General features: G+C 52.0%; 1 protein-coding gene and 1 long non-coding RNA gene across 2 annotated transcripts in view; one reads left to right on the top strand and one right to left on the bottom strand.

Annotated features, from left to right (window-relative positions):
- LOC135244084 (cAMP-dependent protein kinase type I-beta regulatory subunit-like) overlaps positions 1–18,949 on the top strand; it is a 53,020-nt gene extending 34,071 nt beyond the window's left edge. The window contains exons 12-17 of the mRNA XM_064316283.1: positions 874–1,033; positions 3,601–3,759; positions 7,188–7,248; positions 10,031–10,152; positions 17,189–17,270; positions 18,515–18,949. Coding sequence (XP_064172353.1) covers positions 874–1,033; positions 3,601–3,759; positions 7,188–7,248; positions 10,031–10,152; positions 17,189–17,270; positions 18,515–18,687 — 757 coding nt within the window. The 3' untranslated portion in view covers positions 18,688–18,949. The remainder of the gene's footprint in view (positions 1–873; positions 1,034–3,600; positions 3,760–7,187; positions 7,249–10,030; positions 10,153–17,188; positions 17,271–18,514) is intronic.
- A 1,381-nt stretch (positions 18,950–20,330) lies between these two features.
- LOC135243933 (uncharacterized) lies at positions 20,331–20,561 on the bottom strand. Its single transcript, XR_010326850.1, has 2 exons — positions 20,442–20,561; positions 20,331–20,404 (listed from the first exon to the last, which is right to left on the bottom strand). It is a non-coding gene; the product is annotated as an uncharacterized LOC135243933 (long non-coding RNA).
- Positions 20,562–21,627: the final 1,066 nt, after the last annotated feature.

The following is a 21,627-nucleotide window of genomic DNA, read 5'->3' as shown; positions in this document are numbered from 1 at the left end:
TCAGAAAAAAACCTATCAGACTTGATCAGTTGACAGGTTGACAGTTGACAAAATCTAAGGTGACATCAAACTATGTCTGCCTGGGTGATTGTTTTTGTGTGTGTGTGTGTGTGTGTGTGTGTGAGAAGGGGGATGATTGGCAGGCACTGTTTGGCCAATTAATCTGGATGCAATTTATTTGTGTTTTGTGAGAGAGTTCAGGCGTCTGTGTGGTGTGTGTTCTTAGTGATTTTGTGTACGTGCCTGCATCCGAACTTTTGCTTCTTGGTTTCTGCAACACACACGCACACATGCACGCACACACACACACACACACACGCACACACACACGTGCGAGCACACGCACACTTTTCTCCTAATGTCAGGCCAGAAACAGCTCTGTGTGCAAATACACACACTGTCCTGCCAGCCAAAAGTTTCCACTCCATTAAAACAACCGACATTAATGTAACAAAAGCTCTTTTGCTGATGAAGGTTATTATTTAACACGGTTATTGGCAGGCTGGCTGAAGTACTCGTTCTCTGGGAGTCACAGAGGTTTGTTGCCTGAAGCAGCTGGAGGCCTTGAAAATTAATAAATAAAACTTTCTTCTGAAGCAAGTTGGCAAAAATGGAAAAAACTCCAGAGCTCTCTGGCACAGCAAAATACTTACTGTAGCTCTCTGCTGAAATGTACTCTCATTTTCCGTGTTCTTATTTCTGCCACTTCTGTGGGTTCTCAGTGTGAGAATGCCTTTTCTTTTACTGGGGTCCTTCAGTACGTTTACCAAGGTAAAGATGAGGTGACAGGTGACCTAAAAAGTGCCTGATGGATTGCAGTAATCTATTAATATGCCGCAGTGTTTGCCGAGACATTTTTTTCTGAATGAGGAGGTGGGGGAAAGAAATTCCATTGAGAAGAATGCAGAGAAGGGGGAGGAGTCAGCAGCCCAGACGTGACACGCGATTGGCTCAATCGGTCCCTCTCTCTGTTCCTATCTCCACAGGTGATGAAGGGGATAACTTCTACGTTATCGACCAAGGGGAAGTGGACGTGAGTCATTTTTTCTCTTGTTTGTTCTGGCATTAACTTTTTCTTTTTTTTTTTAAACACGGCCCTGAGCCCTGGAAGATCACACGATGTTTATGTTTCAACTAAAAGAAAATGTAAAAAAAAAAAGATGAAAAGCATTCTTTATTGCAGGTTAATAGCTGCGATTCAGTCTACTATTCTTCTTAACCTTGACTCACAAATATAAGCAAGAAGAGGTTTTTTTCCACAAACACAGTTGGGTAATCACTGAAAATAACTCACTGAAGGGAGTTTAAGAAAAAGTATAGTGCTTGCATTTACTTATAAGTCAAAGTTGTGGACAAATCCAGGCCGTTGTGCGCCCAAAGCATTCAATAAGTCAATGCCCATTCTAAAGTCTGCTTAAATTATGAAATATGTTTGTATGATAAATTACGTTACTAGGGAATGTAAAACCCCGCCCATAACTGAAATATGCGCATTCAGTATGATATGTAATAATAATATGTGATATTTCTGCTGGCACTCTTATCCAGAGAGACCTACACAGCTTAATGTTTATTTATTTATTTTTACATAGCCCATTCATACAGCTGGGTATTTACTGAAGCAGTTCAGGTGAAGTACGTTGCTTAAGGGTATGAGGGCCACCCCCCCCCCCCCCCAGCTGGAAGAACAGAGCGCTGCTGTATTTGCGCGGCTCCGACGGAAGGTTCCGGTCGAACGGAGCGCGGATATGCCGGCGGCGTTCCTACAGACAGCCCAAAGAAAGCGCGTCTTTGTTTTTTTTTTTTTTGTTTTCTTTTTTTAATATGTCGGAGCACAAAAGGATAACACGACAGGTGAAGTGTACGGGGCGCAGATAAGGGGAAATAAGGCAGGAAATCACTTACCGCGTTTCGCAAGAAGAGGGTCGCCCCTCAGAGAGAGAGCGTCGGCCGTGCGCAGAGAGGGGGCGAGAGAGGAGCCGGCTCGGCCGGGGGGGGCGGGGGGGGGCGGGGTGCTAATCGGCACGGCGATATCGCGCAGGGAAGAGGAGGAGGAGGAGGGAGTGCTGGCTTTTTGACGGGGGTTCAGTAGGAGCGAGGGCAGTTTACACAAGCCTTGTTTGTTTCGGTTTCTCCATCGCCTGCTCAGATCTGCGCTGTGAATCCTGGAGCCTTTGTTTTAGAAGTGATAAGTGCTGATCTGCTGATCTGTCAGTTTTTCTGTGGGAAAAGCCTTCACAGTTTCACAATCGTGTGAGTGCGTGTGTGTATCCGTTAATCTCTCCCAGAAGCACACGCGTGTACGCACGTAAAGGCAGACCCACGCACTGCTCCTGAAGTGCTGTCTGTTGGAGACGCCCCCCCCCCCCCCCATTTCGAAACTTGTCGGGGCTCAGTGCTGGAGGGGATGTGGGAGCCGACTGCAGGCTCCCCTCTCCCAGACCCAGACCCAGACCCAGACCCAGACCCAGACCCAGACCCAGACCCAGACCGAGGCCTCTTTGTGCTGAAGGAGCTGGAGTGTTCATCGCCAGCTGGGGGGGGCACTAGTCCTCTCCGCCAAGGAGCAACTGCCCCCCCCCCCCCCCTCCCTCATGTTCACCAGCTTCCCATCCTGTCAGGAGCGGTACGGGGGTGGGGGGGGGGGGGGGGGGGGGGTGGTGGGGGGGTGGGGGGGGGGTGGTGGGGGGGGGGGGGGGTGATTCAGACAAGGCCGCTGGGTAATTAAACCTGGTGATGATGTGTCCTATTAGCAGCAGAGTAAATCTTGGGGAAATGTTGGGGAGCAGCCATCAGCTTATTGCATTCTCATGTCTGCGGTGCCCTGGTGGGCCGTGCGTCCCGTTCCCTGCACCCTGGGGCAGGGGGGGGGGGTTTATTACACTCTGATTGGACGTTGGAAATAGGGGGCCATGAGCCTTTAATGAACTTAACATGTCCACTGTGTGGTGACATCAGAAAGCATTTTTGACCCGAGGCAAGGTGGAAATCCGGTGGGGGTGTCCCGTGAATGCTGGGGAGAATTGGAAGGGAGGTGGCTGTAATGCAGGGATAAAAAAAGGACTTCCTCCGGACTGGCACAGTCAGCATTAGCATGGTGTACATATTTTATCCAGTCCATGGGATCCAACCATGCACAAGAGCAGTGCATTAACAGAGTGAGCCATCCAACAGCCCCCATTGCAGTGGATTTTTAGAGATTGCAGTTTAATATAATTAAGTTTAATGTATTGTAATTCACTGTGGTGATGATGTTGTGTTTGCATACACTGGAGTTTATTGTGAAATAAAAAATGACAAAGAAAAGCATTTGGTGCATCTCTGCTTGACGTTTGGATTTAATGGAACAAACTGTGCTTGGCAGTATGGTATCAGTGAGCTTGTTTTTTTTAACTGTTAAACCCAGGTTTTGACTTTGTTTGGCCATGTGCCAAACGGTATTACCCCTTATAGGGAAAGCAGTGTGTGATGTGTGGCCAAGTAAAGGCTAATCCTGGATTCTGTTTCTAAATACTGGTGAACTTTCTCACGACTGTCTGTAGGCCATGGAAGGGGTTCGGTGTGCCCTGATGGGTTTGCTGACTCATCCTCTCCCTGCAGGTGTATGTGAACGGCGAGTGGGTCACCAGCATCGGGGAGGGGGGCAGTTTCGGGGAGCTGGCCCTGATCTACGGGACGCCCCGAGCTGCCACTGTAAAGGCCAAGACAGACCTGAAGCTGTGGGGCATCGACCGCGACAGCTACCGCCGTATTCTTATGGTACAGTATCCGCACGCACACATTCACACACACGCACACATTCACACATACACACACATTCACACATACATACACGTGCGCACACATTCAAAATACATACACGCGCGCACACACACACGCATGCATGCACATGCTCACACGCACGCAAACACATACGTACACGTACACACACCCATATACTCATTTACCCATATACATGCTCCCACACCCGTACACATACACACATGTATACACAAGTGTACACGCACACACACACACGCGCACACATTCACACATAGATATGCACACACACACAAGCAGATGCGTACATGCATGCATGCACATGCTCACACGCACGCAAACACACATGTATACACACACACACACATGCATACACATACACACACCCATATGCTCATTTACCCATACACATTCTCCCATGCCCATACACACATACACACACGTATACACAAGTGTACACGCACACACACACACACACACACACATTTTCCCAATGCTGCAGTCTTATTGCAGACAGAGTGATGGAGAGAAGGAGGAAGGGGGGAGTGATAGAGAGGCAAGGAGAGATTGAGAGAAAGGGAGGGAGAGAGGGCAAAAGAGATGGAGTGAGGGAGAGAGGGAGGAAGAGATGGAGAGAGGGAGGGAGGCTGGGGGCACAGGTGCTGGATCACTGTTAATGCTGCTCACACACTTCCCCCTGCTGCTGCTTATCTGCAGGAATGTCTGAATGTTTAAACTGCCCCCCCCCACCCCCCTGGGCAAACAGTGTGGGGCACTGTGTTTTTAAGGGTGACGACTCGACCCCTGTACTGAACATATCGCACCCGTGCAGTGTGCTGAGTCTCTACTGAACACACTGCACCCCCACTGCAGTGTGGCAGTCTGTACTGAGCACAGTAGCCGAACTGCTGTGAGTCTGTAGTGAGCACCACACTCTCTCTCTGCAGCGAGTCTGTGCCCTGTCAGTAGCACGCAGGCCTGCATATTTGTGCAGTTAGCCGTCTGCTCCATAGCGACGTCCTGCCAGAAGGGTTCAGAGAGGGGTGGAATGCCCTCGCTCACAAACAAGGTGCAGGCTGGCCGGGGCAGAGCCGAATTTCACCCACACCGATCTGAGCTCCCTTACTGCTCTCACTCATTCATAAAGCTCTGGAGTGAGCGCTGTGCTGGCACTGTTACGGGCCGAGCCGACTAGCACCGTGTGTGTGTGTGCGTGTGTGTGTGTGAGTGAGTGAGTGTCTGTGTGAGTGAGTGTGTGTGTCTGTGAGTGTGTGTGAGTGTGGGTGTGTGTGTGTGTGTCTGTGTGTGAGTGTGAGTGTGCGTGTGAGAGAGAGAGAGACCTTTGGGTCTCTTCTCAGCTGGGCGAATCCCAGGGCTGACCGCCAGCCCAGCGACAGTCCGCTAGCCGGTGCTAACGGTATACTCTGGGCCCGTTACCCTCCCCAAACCGCCCGCCCCCGCTAGTCAACACAGCCGCGCTCCTTTGGGCACGCGTTCCAACACCCCTACATGCACCGTGCTGCCCCGATGCTATGAAGAACTGTGCCCCCGGCAGTGGGACTGGACAGCATCAGAGAGGCCCGGGTTGAGGGGAGGGGGGTTCTGGGGGATGTAGTCTTGGCACAAAAGCAGGCAGGCATCCCTGGACTCTCTCTGGTTAACAATCTGAAGACCTGTTCTCTATAAACACTAATCATCCTTGGCACTCTATAGATAATTGCAGGACTGTTGTTGCACACACACACGCACGCACACACACACACAGTGGGGTTTGAGTTTGAATCCCAGGTAGGATACCCTGTCTTTGTCATACTCCCGATTGAAACCTGGTCAAATAGCTCCTGTTGAAATCTTGCTGTGCTGCTTTTGAAGGTGTAGAACAGTGATTCGGTGAACATTTTAGCCCATTTAAGGGCATGAATGAGTTTGAAAAGGCACTGTTCTCTTCCTCTGTATCAAAGAGTGGAAAGAAGCATTAGGAAATGCATTGATATTTAAAAGGCAGTTTTCTAAGCCCACGCCATATTTGGGCGGTTTTTTCAGACTGAAGCATTGTCTGTATGTGGGTGTGTGTTTGTGTGCATGCATGCGTGCGTGTGTGTGCGCTTGTGTGCGTGTGCATGCGTATGTGTGTGGGCCTCTGTGTGTGTGTGCGTGCTTGTGTGCGTGTGCATGCGTGCCTGGATGTGTGTCTGTGTGTGCGTGTGTGTGTGAGGCGTGTGCGTGTCTGCGCATGCATGTGTGTGTGTGTGTGTGCGCGCATGCATGTGTGTGTGTGTGTGTGTGTGTAACTGGGGTCAGCCGGGGCACCTGACCGCTGAAGGTGTGGCAGTTCTGCTGTCCTGTGTGACCCTGTGCCGTCTCTGAAACGAGGGGAAATCAGGAAAGTAAAAGCAGACCTCAGAAGGACCGGAGGGCTTCGCCAGCTCCTTTCATCATCCTGTTTACACTTTCACTGCCGAGTTCAGACACTGGCAAACCTCCTCTTTTGAATTATATTAAATTAGAGGCAGGAATCAAGTGCTTAGAGACACCCTTCATGAGTGTATCATTCCCATGTGCGGAGCGGGTGTTTGTGGGGACGCGGTGGTCTCTCCGGTTGGGTTCTTTGGGGGAGAGATTAAAGGGGCCTGGGCCCTGCTCCTCTGGGCCTGGGCTTGTCAGAATGCACCTGTCCTTGGGCTCTGTGGGGGGGAAATCCCCGTCCCTGTGGGTGGGACCCGCCGCGAACCCCCTCAAACCGCCTCGTACCGCCTCGTACCGCCACGGAGTGCCGGATTAACCCGCTGCGGGGCCGCGCTGCGCCTGAAACTCCAGGCCTGAGAGCAGCCTGCCGCCCCCATGGAGCGCACTGATCAGAGCGCGTGCACAAACACGCGCAGGCACACGCTCGCGCACGCACACACACACGCACGCACGGACACGCTTACACACACACACACACACGCTCGCGCACGCACACACACACACGCACGGACACGCTTACGCACTCACACACACAGACACACACACGCACGCACGGACACGCTTACACACACGCACAGACACACGCTCGCACGGACACGCTTACACACACACACACGCACGGACACGCTTACACACACACACACACACGCTCGCACACGCACACACGGACACGCTTACGCACATGCATACACACACACACTCATGCACGGACACGACAGACACGCACACACACACGGACACACACACACATGCGCACAGACACGCTCACGCACGCGCACACATACACTCACACGCGCACAATCACATAAACATACATGCTCTCATATACAAATTAGTTCATATATATTCACACACACGTCCTGTCCCATTTAATGATGATTATGTTGATGATGATGATGTTAAAGAGTGACCTGCTTCTTCTCTTTCTCCCTCTCCCTCTCTCTCTCATTTCTGCCTTGCAGGGCAGCACCCTGAGGAAGAGGAAGATGTACGAAGAGTTCCTGAGCAAAGTGTCCATCCTGGGTGAGCGGTGGTGTGTGTGTGTGTGTGTGTGTTTGCGTGCGTGCGTCTGTGTGTCTGTTAAGAATTAACGGAGAAAGGCCACATACTGACATTCAGCGCAGCACAAAGGCAGACTGAAGTCACGGTGCAGTTAACTCCATCCCCTACCCCCTCAGAAATGCCCCCCGTGGGGTATTAACTGTCTGAATAAACGAGTAAACACATGTGAAAGGAGGCTGATTTTGCCTCCTCTCTTTGTTTTTCTTTTCTTTTTCTTCTCGTGTTGCTTTTTTTGCAGCCCCTCCCGAGGGCTGTGCTCAAACACCGGCCTCCCTCCTCAAACCCTTTCTTCCTCTTTTCTTCTCTTTTCCTCCCTTCTTTTTGAGAGGAGGAGAGGGAGGGAAGCACTGTTTGTTTGTTTGTCTTTGATTTTGGCGATAGCCACGAAATCGGGTAAACGGCATGATCTTTGTGAAGTACATCGGCATGGGTCAACACTAACATCACAACACACCACACTTAACAGGCAGCGCACCACACACTTAACAGCACCATCACACACACACACACCCATGCACACACACATTTAAACAGGCACCCATGCACACACACACACATTTATACAGGCACCCATGCACACACACACACACACACACACACACACATTTATACAGGCACCCATGCACACACACACACATTTAAACAGGCACCCATGCACACACACACAGGCACCCATGCACACACACACATTTAAACAAGCACCCATGCACACACACACACATTCAAACAGGCACCCATGCACACACACACACACACACAGGCACCCATGCGCACACACACAACACACCACACGGCACCACACACACATCACACACACACCATCACACACACACACACACACACAGGCACCCATGCACACACACACACACACACAGGCACCCATGCACACACACACACACACACAGGCACCCATGCCACACACACACAAACACACCCACACACACACACACACACACACACATGGCACCCAACACACACACACACACACACACACACACACACAGGCACCCATGCACACACACACACACACACACACACCACACCAGCACACACACACACAACACACACACACACACCACACACACTAAGGGTGAGGTTTCCGTGCCCCAGTGACCAGTCCCCCGGCGGGCCGAGCCCTGTTGTGAGCGGCGCAGGCTAACCGTAGCGTGAAATGGCGATTCCTCGGCGCGGGGATCGCGTTACCGCCGGAGCAGTTAAAGATCAGCGATGGCGTGATGATGTCTGATCCGTCCCAGATAACGTGTCCGTCAGTCTCTGACGCTCTGGCCCTTTCAGGAGGCCCTCTGGAGCCGCCGCGTGAGTGGCTGCTTGTCTCTGTCTCTCCTCTTGTTCTCACAGAGGAAGGAGAGAATAAGACTGAGAGGATGGGAGAGAGAGAGAATCATCAGAGGGGGAGAGAGAGAATCAGAGAGGGAGAGATAAAGGCAGAGAATGGAAGAGAGAGAGAACGCAGGAGAATAAGAAAGAAAGACAGAAAGAGAGAGAGAGAGAGGGGAGGTGGCGCATAAATCCGGCGGCTAAACGTGTAGCGTCCGCGTCCCTGCTCATCATCACTGCTTTTCACTGCTATTATTTCTGCTGCTATCAATGCTGACTAATTGGTTCTGTTAGCGATATGTTTGCGTCGCTGTTTCTTGTCGTTGTTACTCGCTGTCATGATGATATTATTGTTATGACAGCTATACAAGCTTTAGCAACATGTATTGTTGGACATGTCATGCCCACAAAGCACTGGAATTTAATTGAACTGAATGGATAGGGGGAGGGAGGCGGAGCCAGAGCTGACAGTGACGGATATTAATGGAGGGTGATAATTTGAGTGAAAAGATTTCCTCCTCCTGGATTTTTAAAATTTATTTTTCTTTGATTGGTGTTGACTATATGCGCTGATTGTACCGTGTGTCGATGTGCACTTGAATGGAATCAAAGCGATGGAGAGCAGGAAGATGAGATGGGCAGTGAGAAAGAGAGAGGGAGAGAGGGGGATTAATGGAGAGAGCGGGAGGGGGTTAGAGGAGAAGGAGAGAGAAACGTTAGAGGAGAGAAAGAGGGTGAGAGGCTGTGAGAGACAGAATTGGCTCCTCTGAACTCTGGCGGTGTTGTTGAGACTCATTTGTTTTACACGGCTGCGGTACTCTGCGTCTCAAAGCTGGCTGTAATGGTCTGTGCTGACAGACGGGCTCAGGATGAGGAGGGAGGGGCCACAGAGATGAGACACATTCTGCTGATAAATCAGCATGTCCCTTTAAGAGCTCTGACCTCTGACCTGTGACCTCCCTGCGCACACACCTACACACATACACACGCACACACACACACACACACACACACACCTACACACATACACACATACACACGCACACATACACACACACGCACGCAGATACTCATGCACGCACACATACACATGCACAGAAACACACACACTCTCACATACACACACAAATGCGCACACGCACATGCACACACTCACCAACACTCTCTTACACACACATACACACACACACTCTCACACACAAATGCGCACACACACGCACATGCACACACTCACCAACACTCTCTTACACACACACACACACACACGCACACACACGGATGTGTGCACACACAGGTGTGTGTGTGGTGACCGTGCCACATAAGCGCAGTGATGTGGAGATCTGTGTGTGCAGCTGATGTCGTGCTGTGACTGAAAGGCGCCCTGTTGCCGTGCCGACCCCTGCAGAGTCCCTGGAAAAGTGGGAGAGGCTGACGGTGGCTGACGCCCTGGAGCCCGTGCAGTTTGAGGACGGGGAGAAGATCGTGGTGCAGGGAGAGCCTGGGGACGACTTCTTCATCATCACGGAGGTGTGTGTGTGTGTGTGTGTGTGTTTCAGTGTGTGTGTGTGTGTGTGTGTGTGTGTGTGTGTGTGTTTCAGTGTGTGTGTGTGTGTGTGTGTGTTTCAGTGTGTGTGTGTGTTACAGTGTGTGTGTCTGTGTGTGTTTCAGTGTGTGTGTCTGTGTGTATGTGTGTGTTTCAGTGTGTGTGTCTGTGTGTGTTTCAGTGTGTGTGTCTGTGTGTATGTGTGTGTTTCTGTGTGTGTGTGTATGTGTCTGTTTCAGCGTGTGTGTATTTCAGTGTGTGTTTATGTGTATGTGTGTGTGTGTTTCAGTGCATGTGTGTGTTTCAGTGTGTGTTTCTGTGTGTGTGTTACAGTGTGTATGTGTATGTGTCTGTTTGAGTATGTGTGTGTGCGTGTGTGTCTGTTTGAGTGTGTGTGCGTGTGTCTGTCTGTTTGAGTGTGTGTGTGTGTGTGTGTCTGTTTGAGTATGTGTGTGTGCGTGTGTGTCTGTTTGAGTGTGTGTGTGTGTGTGTGTCTGTTTGAGTGTGTGTGTGTGTGTGTGTGTGTGTCTGTTTGAGTGTGTGTGTGTGTGTGTGTGTGTCTGTTTGAGTGTGCGTGTGAACACTTTGCAGCCTTGCATGTGAGCGCTTCGCACGCTTCCTCTTCTGAGCATGATGACACGCGCGGGTCACGCCCGTGTCATCAGCCGGAGACGGCCGGGGGGGGTCTGACCCACTTTACCGTCGCCTTTATGGGACGGGGTGAGCGCTGGACTCCACTGAGCAGAGAACCCAAGAGAACCCAAGGAACGTAAAAGAAGAAATACGCCCGCCACTCCTTTTAGCGAACTTTTCATTCGTTCCACACGCGAGGTTTTTAGTGCGTGGGGAAGACCTAAGCATAGCCCCTCCCCTTTCCTCTGTTTATGGCCTGGCCCCGCCCCTCTTGGCCTGCTTCAGCGGAGACTGTGGCCGCACCCAGGAGCGCGGGACTTCTGGACAAACCACAATAGGGCTGCCTGAGCGAGGGGGGGGCGAGGGGGGGCGCGAGGCGGGGGGCATTATCAGCCTGCTGATTGAGGAATCGCTCTTATCCCTTTTGGCTGCGTTCGCCTCTCCACCTGCACCCGAAAGCCTTACTCCCTCCCTCTCCAAAATGCTTGTTTCCCACACAGCTGGGACATCCTGGGGGACTGGAGGAGTGGGGGGGGGGGTACGCAACCTGTTTCCTCCTTCCATCCTGCCTTCTCTCTCTTCGTTTCCCTGCTCCCTGTTCTCGCTCTCTCTCTCTCTATCCCTCCCTCTGTTTCTCTCAGAGAGAGCCTGTAGAGACTGTGGCCCCATTCTTGCCATTTTTCGCCTCAGTTCATCTGTATGATCTCATGCTTTGCTTGAGCTTCTCTCTCTGATTGCACTTCCTCAGGTGCAGTACGCCCTCTTCTTCTCCTCCGCACTTTAAAGCATCTCCCCCCGCCTCTCTCTCTCTCTCTCTCTCTCCATCTGCGGTTTTGTGCCGCAGCCAAGAAGCGATCGGCCCGATGGCTAATTACACGCCGCGGAGGAGCGCGAAGACGTGCGTGGAGACGGCGCTTCTCTCTGCTGACCGCCGGAACGGCGTCCTGATGGAAACTGACATGTTTACATTTTTTTCCTCGTGCTGAACAAACAAGTGTTCACAGAACTCTTTGGTGGTGGGGGGGGGGGGGGGCGGGCGGGGAGGGGGGGCTGATTGCACCCTCCTCCCCAAATTCAGTCATCCTTCCACCTCTCACGAAACGGAGCCTTTGATCTCGCTGTTCAGGGCCGGCGAGCAGAACCTGAAACTGTACGAAAGAGAAAGAGAGGGATAAAAGAGAAATAGCACGGGGGATGGGGGGGGGGGGTCTTCTCAGGGTTGCCTTTGTTACAGACCGGGCGGGAAAAAAATGGTGACGCGCGCACGTGTAATACCGCCATCGCGGTCGGGCGTTTCTCCGTCGCGGGTTGAAGCGCCTTGTCGGCGTTGGTGGGAAGGTGCTGTGTAGAGAATGTGAGGTTACTTCGCTCTTGGATAAGTGGACGGGCCCCACCGCCGGGCCTCGAATCCAGCCCGTGCCGCTGTCGACTGCGGTGGGCAGCCGTGGAAAACTGGCTCCTGCGTCGCCCCGAGATGGGAGGGCTTTGGCCCGCTGAGATTAGAGCATCTCGCTGTGCACTAGCGACCCCTGCTGGTCGCCCACGAGTCCAACCTGTTGACCTGCTGGTGAAGCGTCTTCCTCTGCCTCATGTCCACGCGAGCCCGTGCGTACATATATTTTTATGTTCGATTGTAGAATCACAGTTAATATCTTTGTCGGACATTCCACCAGCCGACCAGGTTGCCATGGCAGCGTGCCGGTTGCCGTGGTGAGGTGCTGCTTGCAGTGGTGGTGGGAGTGTTGGTTGGGGAGAAGCAGTGACTCTGGTAGACCGAACCGTTTCTAAATGGCACCCAGGGCGGGGAGGCCTGGAGTTGCTAAACCAGTTGTTCTGTGTTTTTTAGCACTTCAGTCATCAGCGTAGTGCAACACAGTTACGCCTGAGAAACCAAACCACTGCTCTGGTTGTGTATACTAAAATCTGCCCTTAACACCGACATTCAATTTAACGCTTGAGCTAAGTTGAGTTTGGTCATCACTGAACTGAACTAAAGTCAAATTGCATTTGTGAAGTTGAAAGTAAAACTGGCATTTAATCGTAAATCGCAGTTTAAGGGCATGAATCTGGGCTGAGTGCAGGCCCTTGTCTGAGGAGGGGCTGTTCTGCTGGGGTATACCACAGCACATACACACAGCGTCTCTCCCTATCAGGGTACTCGCCCTTCCAGCCCGGCTCAGTCCGTGGGAGGACTGTGTGTGTGTGTGTGTGTGTGTGTGTGTGTCAGGGGGCTGTTGGGGGAGGGGGGGGTAGCTGTGTCAAAGCGTGGCGGACACTTGGGGGGGATTGAGGTGAATTAGCTACTCTGGGTATCATCTTTCCCGTCTCTCTCTCTCTCTTTCTCATTCCATCTCTTTCTCCCCTTCTGTTTCTTTGTTGTGTATCTTCGTGTTTGTTAAGTGGTCTTTGCTTCCTGCTTTTGACTTGCTACATTTTGACTTGTCACCTGAGAACTAAACCCTTTTAGTTTATTTGTGTGTGTTTGTAACTAATGCCACAGTGGTTTTAGACTCTCTCACACACACACACACACACACACAAACGCACACACATGCACGCATATTCTTACACTTGCGCGCACACACACACACACGCTCTGCCCTGTGTTCAAAGTTTGCCCCAAGAGTGAAACACCCCCCCCCCCCCCCCAGCCCTGTAGACCTCAGGTATCAGAATGCAGCCGTGCAGTGTGTTTCAGCAGCAGGGATTCGTTTACGCTGTTGATTGGCTGAAGAATCCAAACTCTTCGTTTTCAAGGCCTTAATTGGCTGCTGATTGAAAGGAAACCACGGACACCTGCAGTCAAAAAAGGCTGGTGCAGATCCTGCACTCTGTTTGAAAAGATCCAGGTTTCTTCACCTGGCCAAGGTAGAACCCTTCTGCCGCACCACATCGCACCGCGCCGTACCGCACCATACCGCACCGCACAGCACCGCACATTCATTCTGGCTTCTCAACACAGCAGTCTCTTTTCTTTCTCTCCTTTTTGCCACGTCTCACTCAGACACTCACTGAAAAGCTCAGCAATATGTTTTCAGTATCAAGATAAAAAAAATACTATGCACAAAATATTAAAACCAAAATAATACCAAAATAATTCTGATATGAAAATGCTACCGAAGAGAATTACTGGAATAGCTGACAAATGGCAAGTGAAACTGCAAAAATAACATAAAGCACATAAATACACATAAAATACACACAAAACGCAGTGAATAGCAAAATATAAATGCCTTTCTGTGCCTCTGCGGAAGCAGCCGGGAGCCGTAGAGGGGCGTGTTTCTGTGCTGCTCACCGTTACTCCATCTGTGGAGAGTGGGATCTCTGTCCTCCTCTCTGTCCTCCTCTCTGTCCTCCTCTCTGTCCTGCTCTCTGTCCTCCTCTCTGTCCTGCTCTCTGTCCTCCTCTCTGTCCTCCTCTCTGTCCTCTTCTCTGTCCTCCTCTCTGTCCTGCTCTCTGTCCTGCTCTCTGTCCTGCTCTCTGTCCTCCTCTCTGTCCTCCTCTCTGTCCTCTTCTCTGTCCTCCTCTCTGTCCTCCTCTCTGTCCTCCTCTCTGTCCTCCTCTCTGTCCTCCTCTCTGTCCTGCTCTCTGTCCTCCTCTCTGTCCTGCTCTCTGTCCTCCTCTCTGTCCTCCTCTCTGTCCTCCTCTCTGTCCTCTTCTGTCCTCTTCTCTGTCCTCTTCTCTGTCCTCCTCTCTGTCCTCTTCTGTCCTCTGTCCTCTCTCTGTCCCCTGTCCTCCTCTCTGTCCTCTTCTGTCCTCCTCTCTGTCCTCCTCTCTGTCCTGCTCTCTGTCCTCCTCTCTGTCCTCCCTGTCCTGCTCTCTGTCCTCCTCTCTGTCCTCCCTGTCCTCCTCTCTGTCCTGCTCTCTGTCCTCCTCTCTGTCCTCCTCTCTGTCCTGCTCTCTGTCCTCCTCTCTGTCCTGCTGTTTGTCCTCCTCTCTGTCCTCCTCTCTGTGCTCCTCTCTGTCCAGCTCAGTCCAGTCTGGTCGTCTTACGGGTCGCGTTCGGCTGGGCCGTGCTGGCAGAGCGTTTGTAAACAGCGTGTAGCTCCGACGCACACGCTCCAGTCTAACGATGCTGACGGTGCTGCGCAGACGCATGTTTTGGAAAAGCGAGTGCCGGTCTCTCTCTCTCTCTTTGTGAGTGGTGTGCTCTTCAGATTCCCTTAAAACTGGAGGCAGTAATCTCTCCATCAACCATCAAACCTGCCCCCCCTCCCCTCACCCCCCCCCCCCCCCCCCCCCCCCCCGCAGGTGAATAGCTCTGAATAAACGGGACTGTTTCACATTTGTGAACACAAGCAGAGATAAGGACCCTCTTTAACACCACGGGGAGAGACAGGGGAGAGAGAGGAGAACCTCTCCCCCTCTCCTCCCCTCTCCCCCTCCCCTCCCCTCCCCTCCTCGGCGCGTCTGAGACGGAGCGGGTGATTCGGGCGGGGCGGGGGCGTCCCTCCCCCTGGCCCCGGTCCCGCTGTTTTCCTGGGGCTGCGTGTTCCTCTCTCCCTGGCGCGGGGTCAGACTCGCCTTCGCTGCCTTTCCCACAGAAGCCGTGGTGCAGCTCCCCGATCAGGGGGGGGAGCAGCTCTTTAATATGTGACTAATCTAAATCTGGCAGCCCGGGGCGGCGCGGTGAAGTCACCCCCACAAACACCAGCCCCCTCCCCTCCACCACCCTACCCCACCTCACCTCACAAGCCTCTCCCCCAGGACTGAGTCCGTGCCCCATCTGAGCAGCTGTTGAAACACCATGCCCCACACACAGGCACACACACACATGCCCCACACACAGGCACACACACACAGGCACACACACACATGCCCCACACACAGGCACGCACACACAGGCACAAACACACATTCACACACACACACATGCTCACATACACACACACACACACACACACACACACTCACATTCATACACAAACACATACACGCTCACACACACACTCTACAGTCCCTCGTTGGTCTCCGGTCCAGTCCACGGTCGGTTTCCGGTCGTGTTCTGGTCCGTTTCCAGCCGATCGGTCGCTCTTTGCTCGTTGCCTGGCTGGTCTAAGTGGCCGTCCGTCTGGCGCAGTGGCCGGTGCCAAATGCACCATCCATCACAGACCGTGAAGCCCCACCCTCGCCCGCATGTGAAGGGCTGTAACCCGCGGATACAAGGGCCCCTGTGTCCGCTGAGCTCAGTAATCCCCATCATATGCGTTTTTATCATCGATAACTGCAGCCAAGCTATGCGCTGAATGCAGCTAACGCCGAAGATGCGTAAATAAACTGCATTGCGTTGCAGACTCGGTGACAGCTTCTCCACCTGCTCCAGCTTTGTCCTCACATCACTTCTTGTGTGCAGTCACGTGTCTGCACACGCGCACACACACTCGCACACACACACACACACACAACACCACTGCACAACACAGTACACCACCCACACACACTTCTGCCACACACAGACACACACACTGCACACAACAGCTGGCTGGCAGAGCATGAGCATACAGCAAGTAGGACATGAACTGATAGAGTGTGTGGGGGAGGTGGTGTGTGTTGTTGGACGGGCGGGTGTGAGAGGTGGATGGATGGATGGTGTGGATGGAGGGATGATGGAGGATGGATGGACGGATGGATAAATCAAGCACGTGTTTCAGTTGTGACGGGAAGGGGTCCCGGTCCAACGCATACCGCTGGTGCTGGAGCTCGCCGAGGCACCACCGATTGGTCACGGCGTTCAGACGTTCAGCTGCTCCACTCTCCTCCGCCCTCCTCCACCCCTCTGCCCTCCTCCACTCTCTCCCGCCCTCCTCCGCTCCTCCACTCTCCTCCGTCCTCCTCCGCCCCTCCACCCATCCACCCCTCCACCCATCCGTCTGTCTCCCTGCCCGTCCCTCCACCTGGGTCGTAGGAGGACAGCGTGTGATGCCTTCCCCTCCTCATGTTTCCATGTTAGCATTAATTGCCCTGTAAATTCACATAGTTTCTTTTTTTTTTTTTTTGGGGGGGGGTGTGTGGATGATTTACAAGGCTGCTTTGGGTAATGGATTTCTAATGCCCCCCCAATCCCTTGGATTTTCTTCATTTTTTTCTGCTGTGATAATGGGCCATTCTGTCTGTCTGTGTGGCTGTGGCTGTTTACAGGCTGGTGCAGTGTCTCTCTGTCTCTCTGTCTGTCTGTCTGTGGGTCAGTCAGAGGGCTCTGCACTGTGTGTGTCTCTAAATTGGAGGTGTTCCTGATAACAGGGGTCTGAATCAAAGGCAGGTTTCACAGTCCCACTAATCCTTCAGACCCCTCCAGCATTAATGCAGCGATGTCTCTCTCTCTCTCTTTCTCTCTCTCTCTCTCTCTCTCTCTCTCTTTCTCCCCCCCTCTCTCTCTCTCCCTCACAGGGCACAGCCTCTGTTCTCCAGCGCAGGTCTGATAATGAGGAGTATGTAGAGGTGGGTCGCCTGGGCCCCTCCGACTACTTTGGTGAGTGGCCAAGTGCTTATTCCTGTTTGAGGTGTTAGATATATACAGTCTGCTGCAGAGAGCTTCTCTGTACACACACACACACACTCATACACATACATCTCATTCACACACACACACACACACACACACACTGACAGACACACACACTCACACGCATACATCTCATTCACATTCACACACACACTCACACACACACTCATACGCATACATCTCATTCACAGACACACACACACTCACACACCAACTCACGTGTGCACACTCACTCACTCACACACACACTCATTCACTCACACGCGCACACACACGCACTCACACATACACTCACACACTCACTCACACACACACTTCACTGTACGTTTTGTCCAGTTGCATGTAAGCTGCATTGTTTGGACGGCAGTGTATAATGTTAGGGACCTTGCCTTGTAAAACTGTTGGTTGTAGGTTCAATTCCCAGGCAGGACACTAGCATTGTGCCCTTGAACAAGGTGCTTAATTTGCTTCAATATATATCCAGCTGTGCAAATGGATATAATGTAAAAATGCAAAAAAAAGTTGTGCAAGGTGCTCTAGATAAGAGCATCTGCTAAATGCCTGTAATATGTATGTATGAAAACCCCCCAATGGGGGTCGGACACGAGAAAAGATTTGGTGAATTCTGTCCTTTTTTAATTATAACTTTGACAAACGTAAAACAAAAATATGAATAGCTGAACCTTTTTTAACAAAAAAAACCTCTTAGGCAGATTGACTTAGAAAAGTGGAAAACTGCAGTGTTAATCTCAGGAATAAGAGAGGGCACAGAAGGTCCATATTTAACCAATGAGTGCAAAGTTAGCTGAACGAACAAACAATCAGTGTTGTAAATCAGAAGGAAATGGCGCTACACAGCTGAACCAATCCTTTCGCAGCTCTGCCTGTGACATAACTACGAAGGAACCAGAAGGAAAAGAGCGTGTTGGGTGTTAGTGGGTGAAACCTGCTACCTTTAGGGCAGTTTGAGTTGAAGTACGTCCTCATTCCGGGTTTCAGGACATTAACCTGTACCCGCCCCCCCCCCTCCCATGTCCTGCAATTGAACCAGAGTTTCCACACGTTGGTGCCAAACCAGACAAACTATCGTGTGCTGCTGAGTTCCTGTGCTTGGCGGTGTCGTGATGTAGTCCGTTAACCTGCTGATGCGCGGTCAGTCAGGAACTCATTTACCCATGATTCCTCTCTCTTCCCCCCCCCCCCTTCCCCAGGTGAGATAGCGCTGCTGCTGAACAGGCCGCGGGCGGCCACGGTGGTGGCCCGCGGGCCGCTGAAGTGCGTGAAGCTGGACCGGCCGCGTTTCGAGCGCGTCCTGGGACCCTGCTCCGAAATCCTCAAGAGGAACATCCAGAGATACAACAGCTTCATCTCCCTGACCGTGTGACCGCGTGACCGTGTGACCGTGTGACCGCGTGACCGCGCATGCTGCCGACCGGGAACCACGCGATCGCCATGGGAACGGGGGGCGGGGTGTAGCCGGGGCCAGCGGAGAGGGGGGGGGGGGCGGAGCTGGGTTGGGGTGGGGTGGGAGGGGCTTGCTTCCTGCCTTTTTAAAAAAATATAATTTGCTTGTTATTTTATTATCTTTTTATCTTGTGCACTTCGGCTTGACCTGTGCTGTCACGTAGCTTTACTTAAAAAAACAATGAAGAAATATATTTAAAAAAGGACTTGAAAGAGTTGACAATTATTTATATACAGATATACGTGTGTATAATCGATGCTATATTTGTGTACATGCATTATGTGTGTATATGTGTACACAGTACACTTGTGTGTGCACTACATGCATTATGTAGTCCAGTATGCTCATGCATATTGATAGATATATTTATGAATTTTAAATGCAAGGAATTTTGGTTGCACTGTAGGTACGTGTGAAATAAGGGGGTCTGTTTCGGACGGGGAGGAGGTGGAGAGGTGTAGCTGGCCTTTCTGGTTCTGGGGTTTGGGTTTCCTGTCCCGAATTGTGTGCCATTTCCGTTTAATGAGCAAAACCCACACCCCAGCACAAGCCCTGTGCTACTGGGAGCTAGAGGTGGGGAGGTAAGATTTCATTCTCAGTTGTTTCGCTAATCTTAAAAGCTTGGTAACTGTGCTGTAGCCGCGGGTACGAACGGGTAAGGGTTTGTAAAAGTGACATTTTTGAAAACGAATTTTACAGGGTTAACTGCGTTTAAGATGAGCCATCGGTCTGACTGGCTGCCGGGTCTTGTTGTGACGAGACAGTAGATTTTTCTGGGGGTGGGTAGGTCTGAGGTGTTTTGTTTTTCTGAAATGTGTTCTCTTAGGAAACGTTCTCTATCCTGCTGTTTCTAACGGGTTACTCCAGTCTGTCGCCCGTTACTCTTTTCCAAAGGCTCAATAGTGTTATGAGTTGTTTAGTTGAGTACACACACACACACACCTGCACACACTCACACTCACACTCACACTCACACTCACACTCACACTCACACTCACACTCACACTCACACTCACACTCACACACTCACACTCACACACACACACTCACACTCACACACTCACACTCACGCACACACACACCTGCACACACTCACACTCACACACACACACACACACACACCGCACACACCCTCACGCGCACACACACACACACACGCACACACACACACTCACGCACAACACACACACACTCACGCACACACACACACAGCGCATGCAGACACACTCACACTCACGCACACACACACACTCACGCACACACACACACACGCGCATGCAGACACATCACGCACACAAACTCACACTCATGCACAACCACACACACGCCACACACACGCGCATGCAGACACACTCCGCACACACACACACGCGCGCATGCAGACACACTCACACTCACGCGCAGACACACTCACACTCACGCACACGCACACACACGCACTCACACTCACGCGCACACACACACACGCGCATGCAGACACACTCAGGGGACTTCGTTGTGATTGCCGGGGCGTGGTGTGCGGGGTTCATTATGTTCACTACTGTGATTTAATAGTTTGATTTTGTCTGTCTCTGTCAGACACACACACACACACACAGGCACACATACACACACTATATCTGTCAGACACACACACCTGCACACACACATACACGTCAGACGCACACACACACCTGCACACCCATCAATTCACACACCTACACACGCACACACACACACATATACTATAACTGTCAGACACACACACACTCACCCTGATTTCTGTCCCATTCAAATAAATAAAACACGTGCATCACAGTTCTGCTGGTAGTTTGTCTTTATTGTTGGTTATCTCTGTACTTGCTCCCTCTCCCTCTCTCTCTCTCTCTCCCTCCCTCTCTGCCTCTCTCTCTTTCCCTATCGTTCTCATTCTCTGCCTCTCTCTCCCTCCCTCTCTCTCTCTCCCTCTCTCCCCTCCTTCCCTCATTGTCTCTGTGCGGTTCTGACTCTCAGTATTCAGGTTGGGCTATCTCTCTCTCCCTCTCTCCCCCTCTCTCTCCCTCCCTCTCTCCCTCTCTCTCTCTCTCTTCCTCTCCCCTCTCTCTCTCTCTCGCTTCTCCTCTCTCTCTCCCTCCCTCTCCCTCTCTCCCCTCCTCCCCTCATGGTCTGTGTGCGGTTCTGACTCAGTATTCAGGTTGGGTACCAGGGCCCTTTTGAGAGCCAGGGCTCCAGATCCCTCTCAGCGTTTGCTCTGTGCGGCCTAAAGCTGAAGCTCTGACACATTCCTCCTCATCTTAAAGCCAGCTAAATCAACCGAGGAATGGCCTTCCACCAACGTTTACCCCCCCCCCTCTCCACCCCTCCGTTTGCCCCCGCCCGCCCGCCCCCCCACCCACAGCACCAGCTCAGCTCAGGACTCTCCAACCCCGCGGTGAGCTGCTTCAGGACGCCTGACATGTGTGTACATCCTCACATCTCTTCACATCCTCCATTTTCATGCTTTTAGCATTTTATCGTCATTTTTACACTTTCTTCTTTATTTTCCACTTAGTTTGTTTTGTTTCATTTCTGTCGGGCGTTCTCTCTTTCGGCACAGGGCAAGGGTGCTGCTGGGTGGGGGGAGAGGTGTGTGGGGGGGGGGTGGTGGTGGTCCCCCTTTTCCTGTCTCGGCAAATGTCCAGCAAGGTTTCCCAGGGATCCATACGGGGGGGGGGAGTTACCCTCATACACTTACACGGCCGGGAGTTTCAGTGACCCCCCCCCCCCCCCCGTCTGCTGTGGCCTGCTGCCCTTGCGGACTCAGTCGGGGGAGGAGCCCCACCCTGTATCTCCTTTATTCTGCCAGTCACCTGCTCTGTAGTCTTCATTCCAGCAGGTTCT

The sequence above is a fragment of the Anguilla rostrata genome, chromosome 17, assembly GCF_018555375.3.
Source record: "Anguilla rostrata isolate EN2019 chromosome 17, ASM1855537v3, whole genome shotgun sequence".
NCBI lineage: Eukaryota > Metazoa > Chordata > Actinopteri > Anguilliformes > Anguillidae > Anguilla > Anguilla rostrata.
The sequence above is the reverse complement of the archived record's forward strand: the minus strand, read 5'-3'. Positions and strand labels throughout refer to the sequence as shown.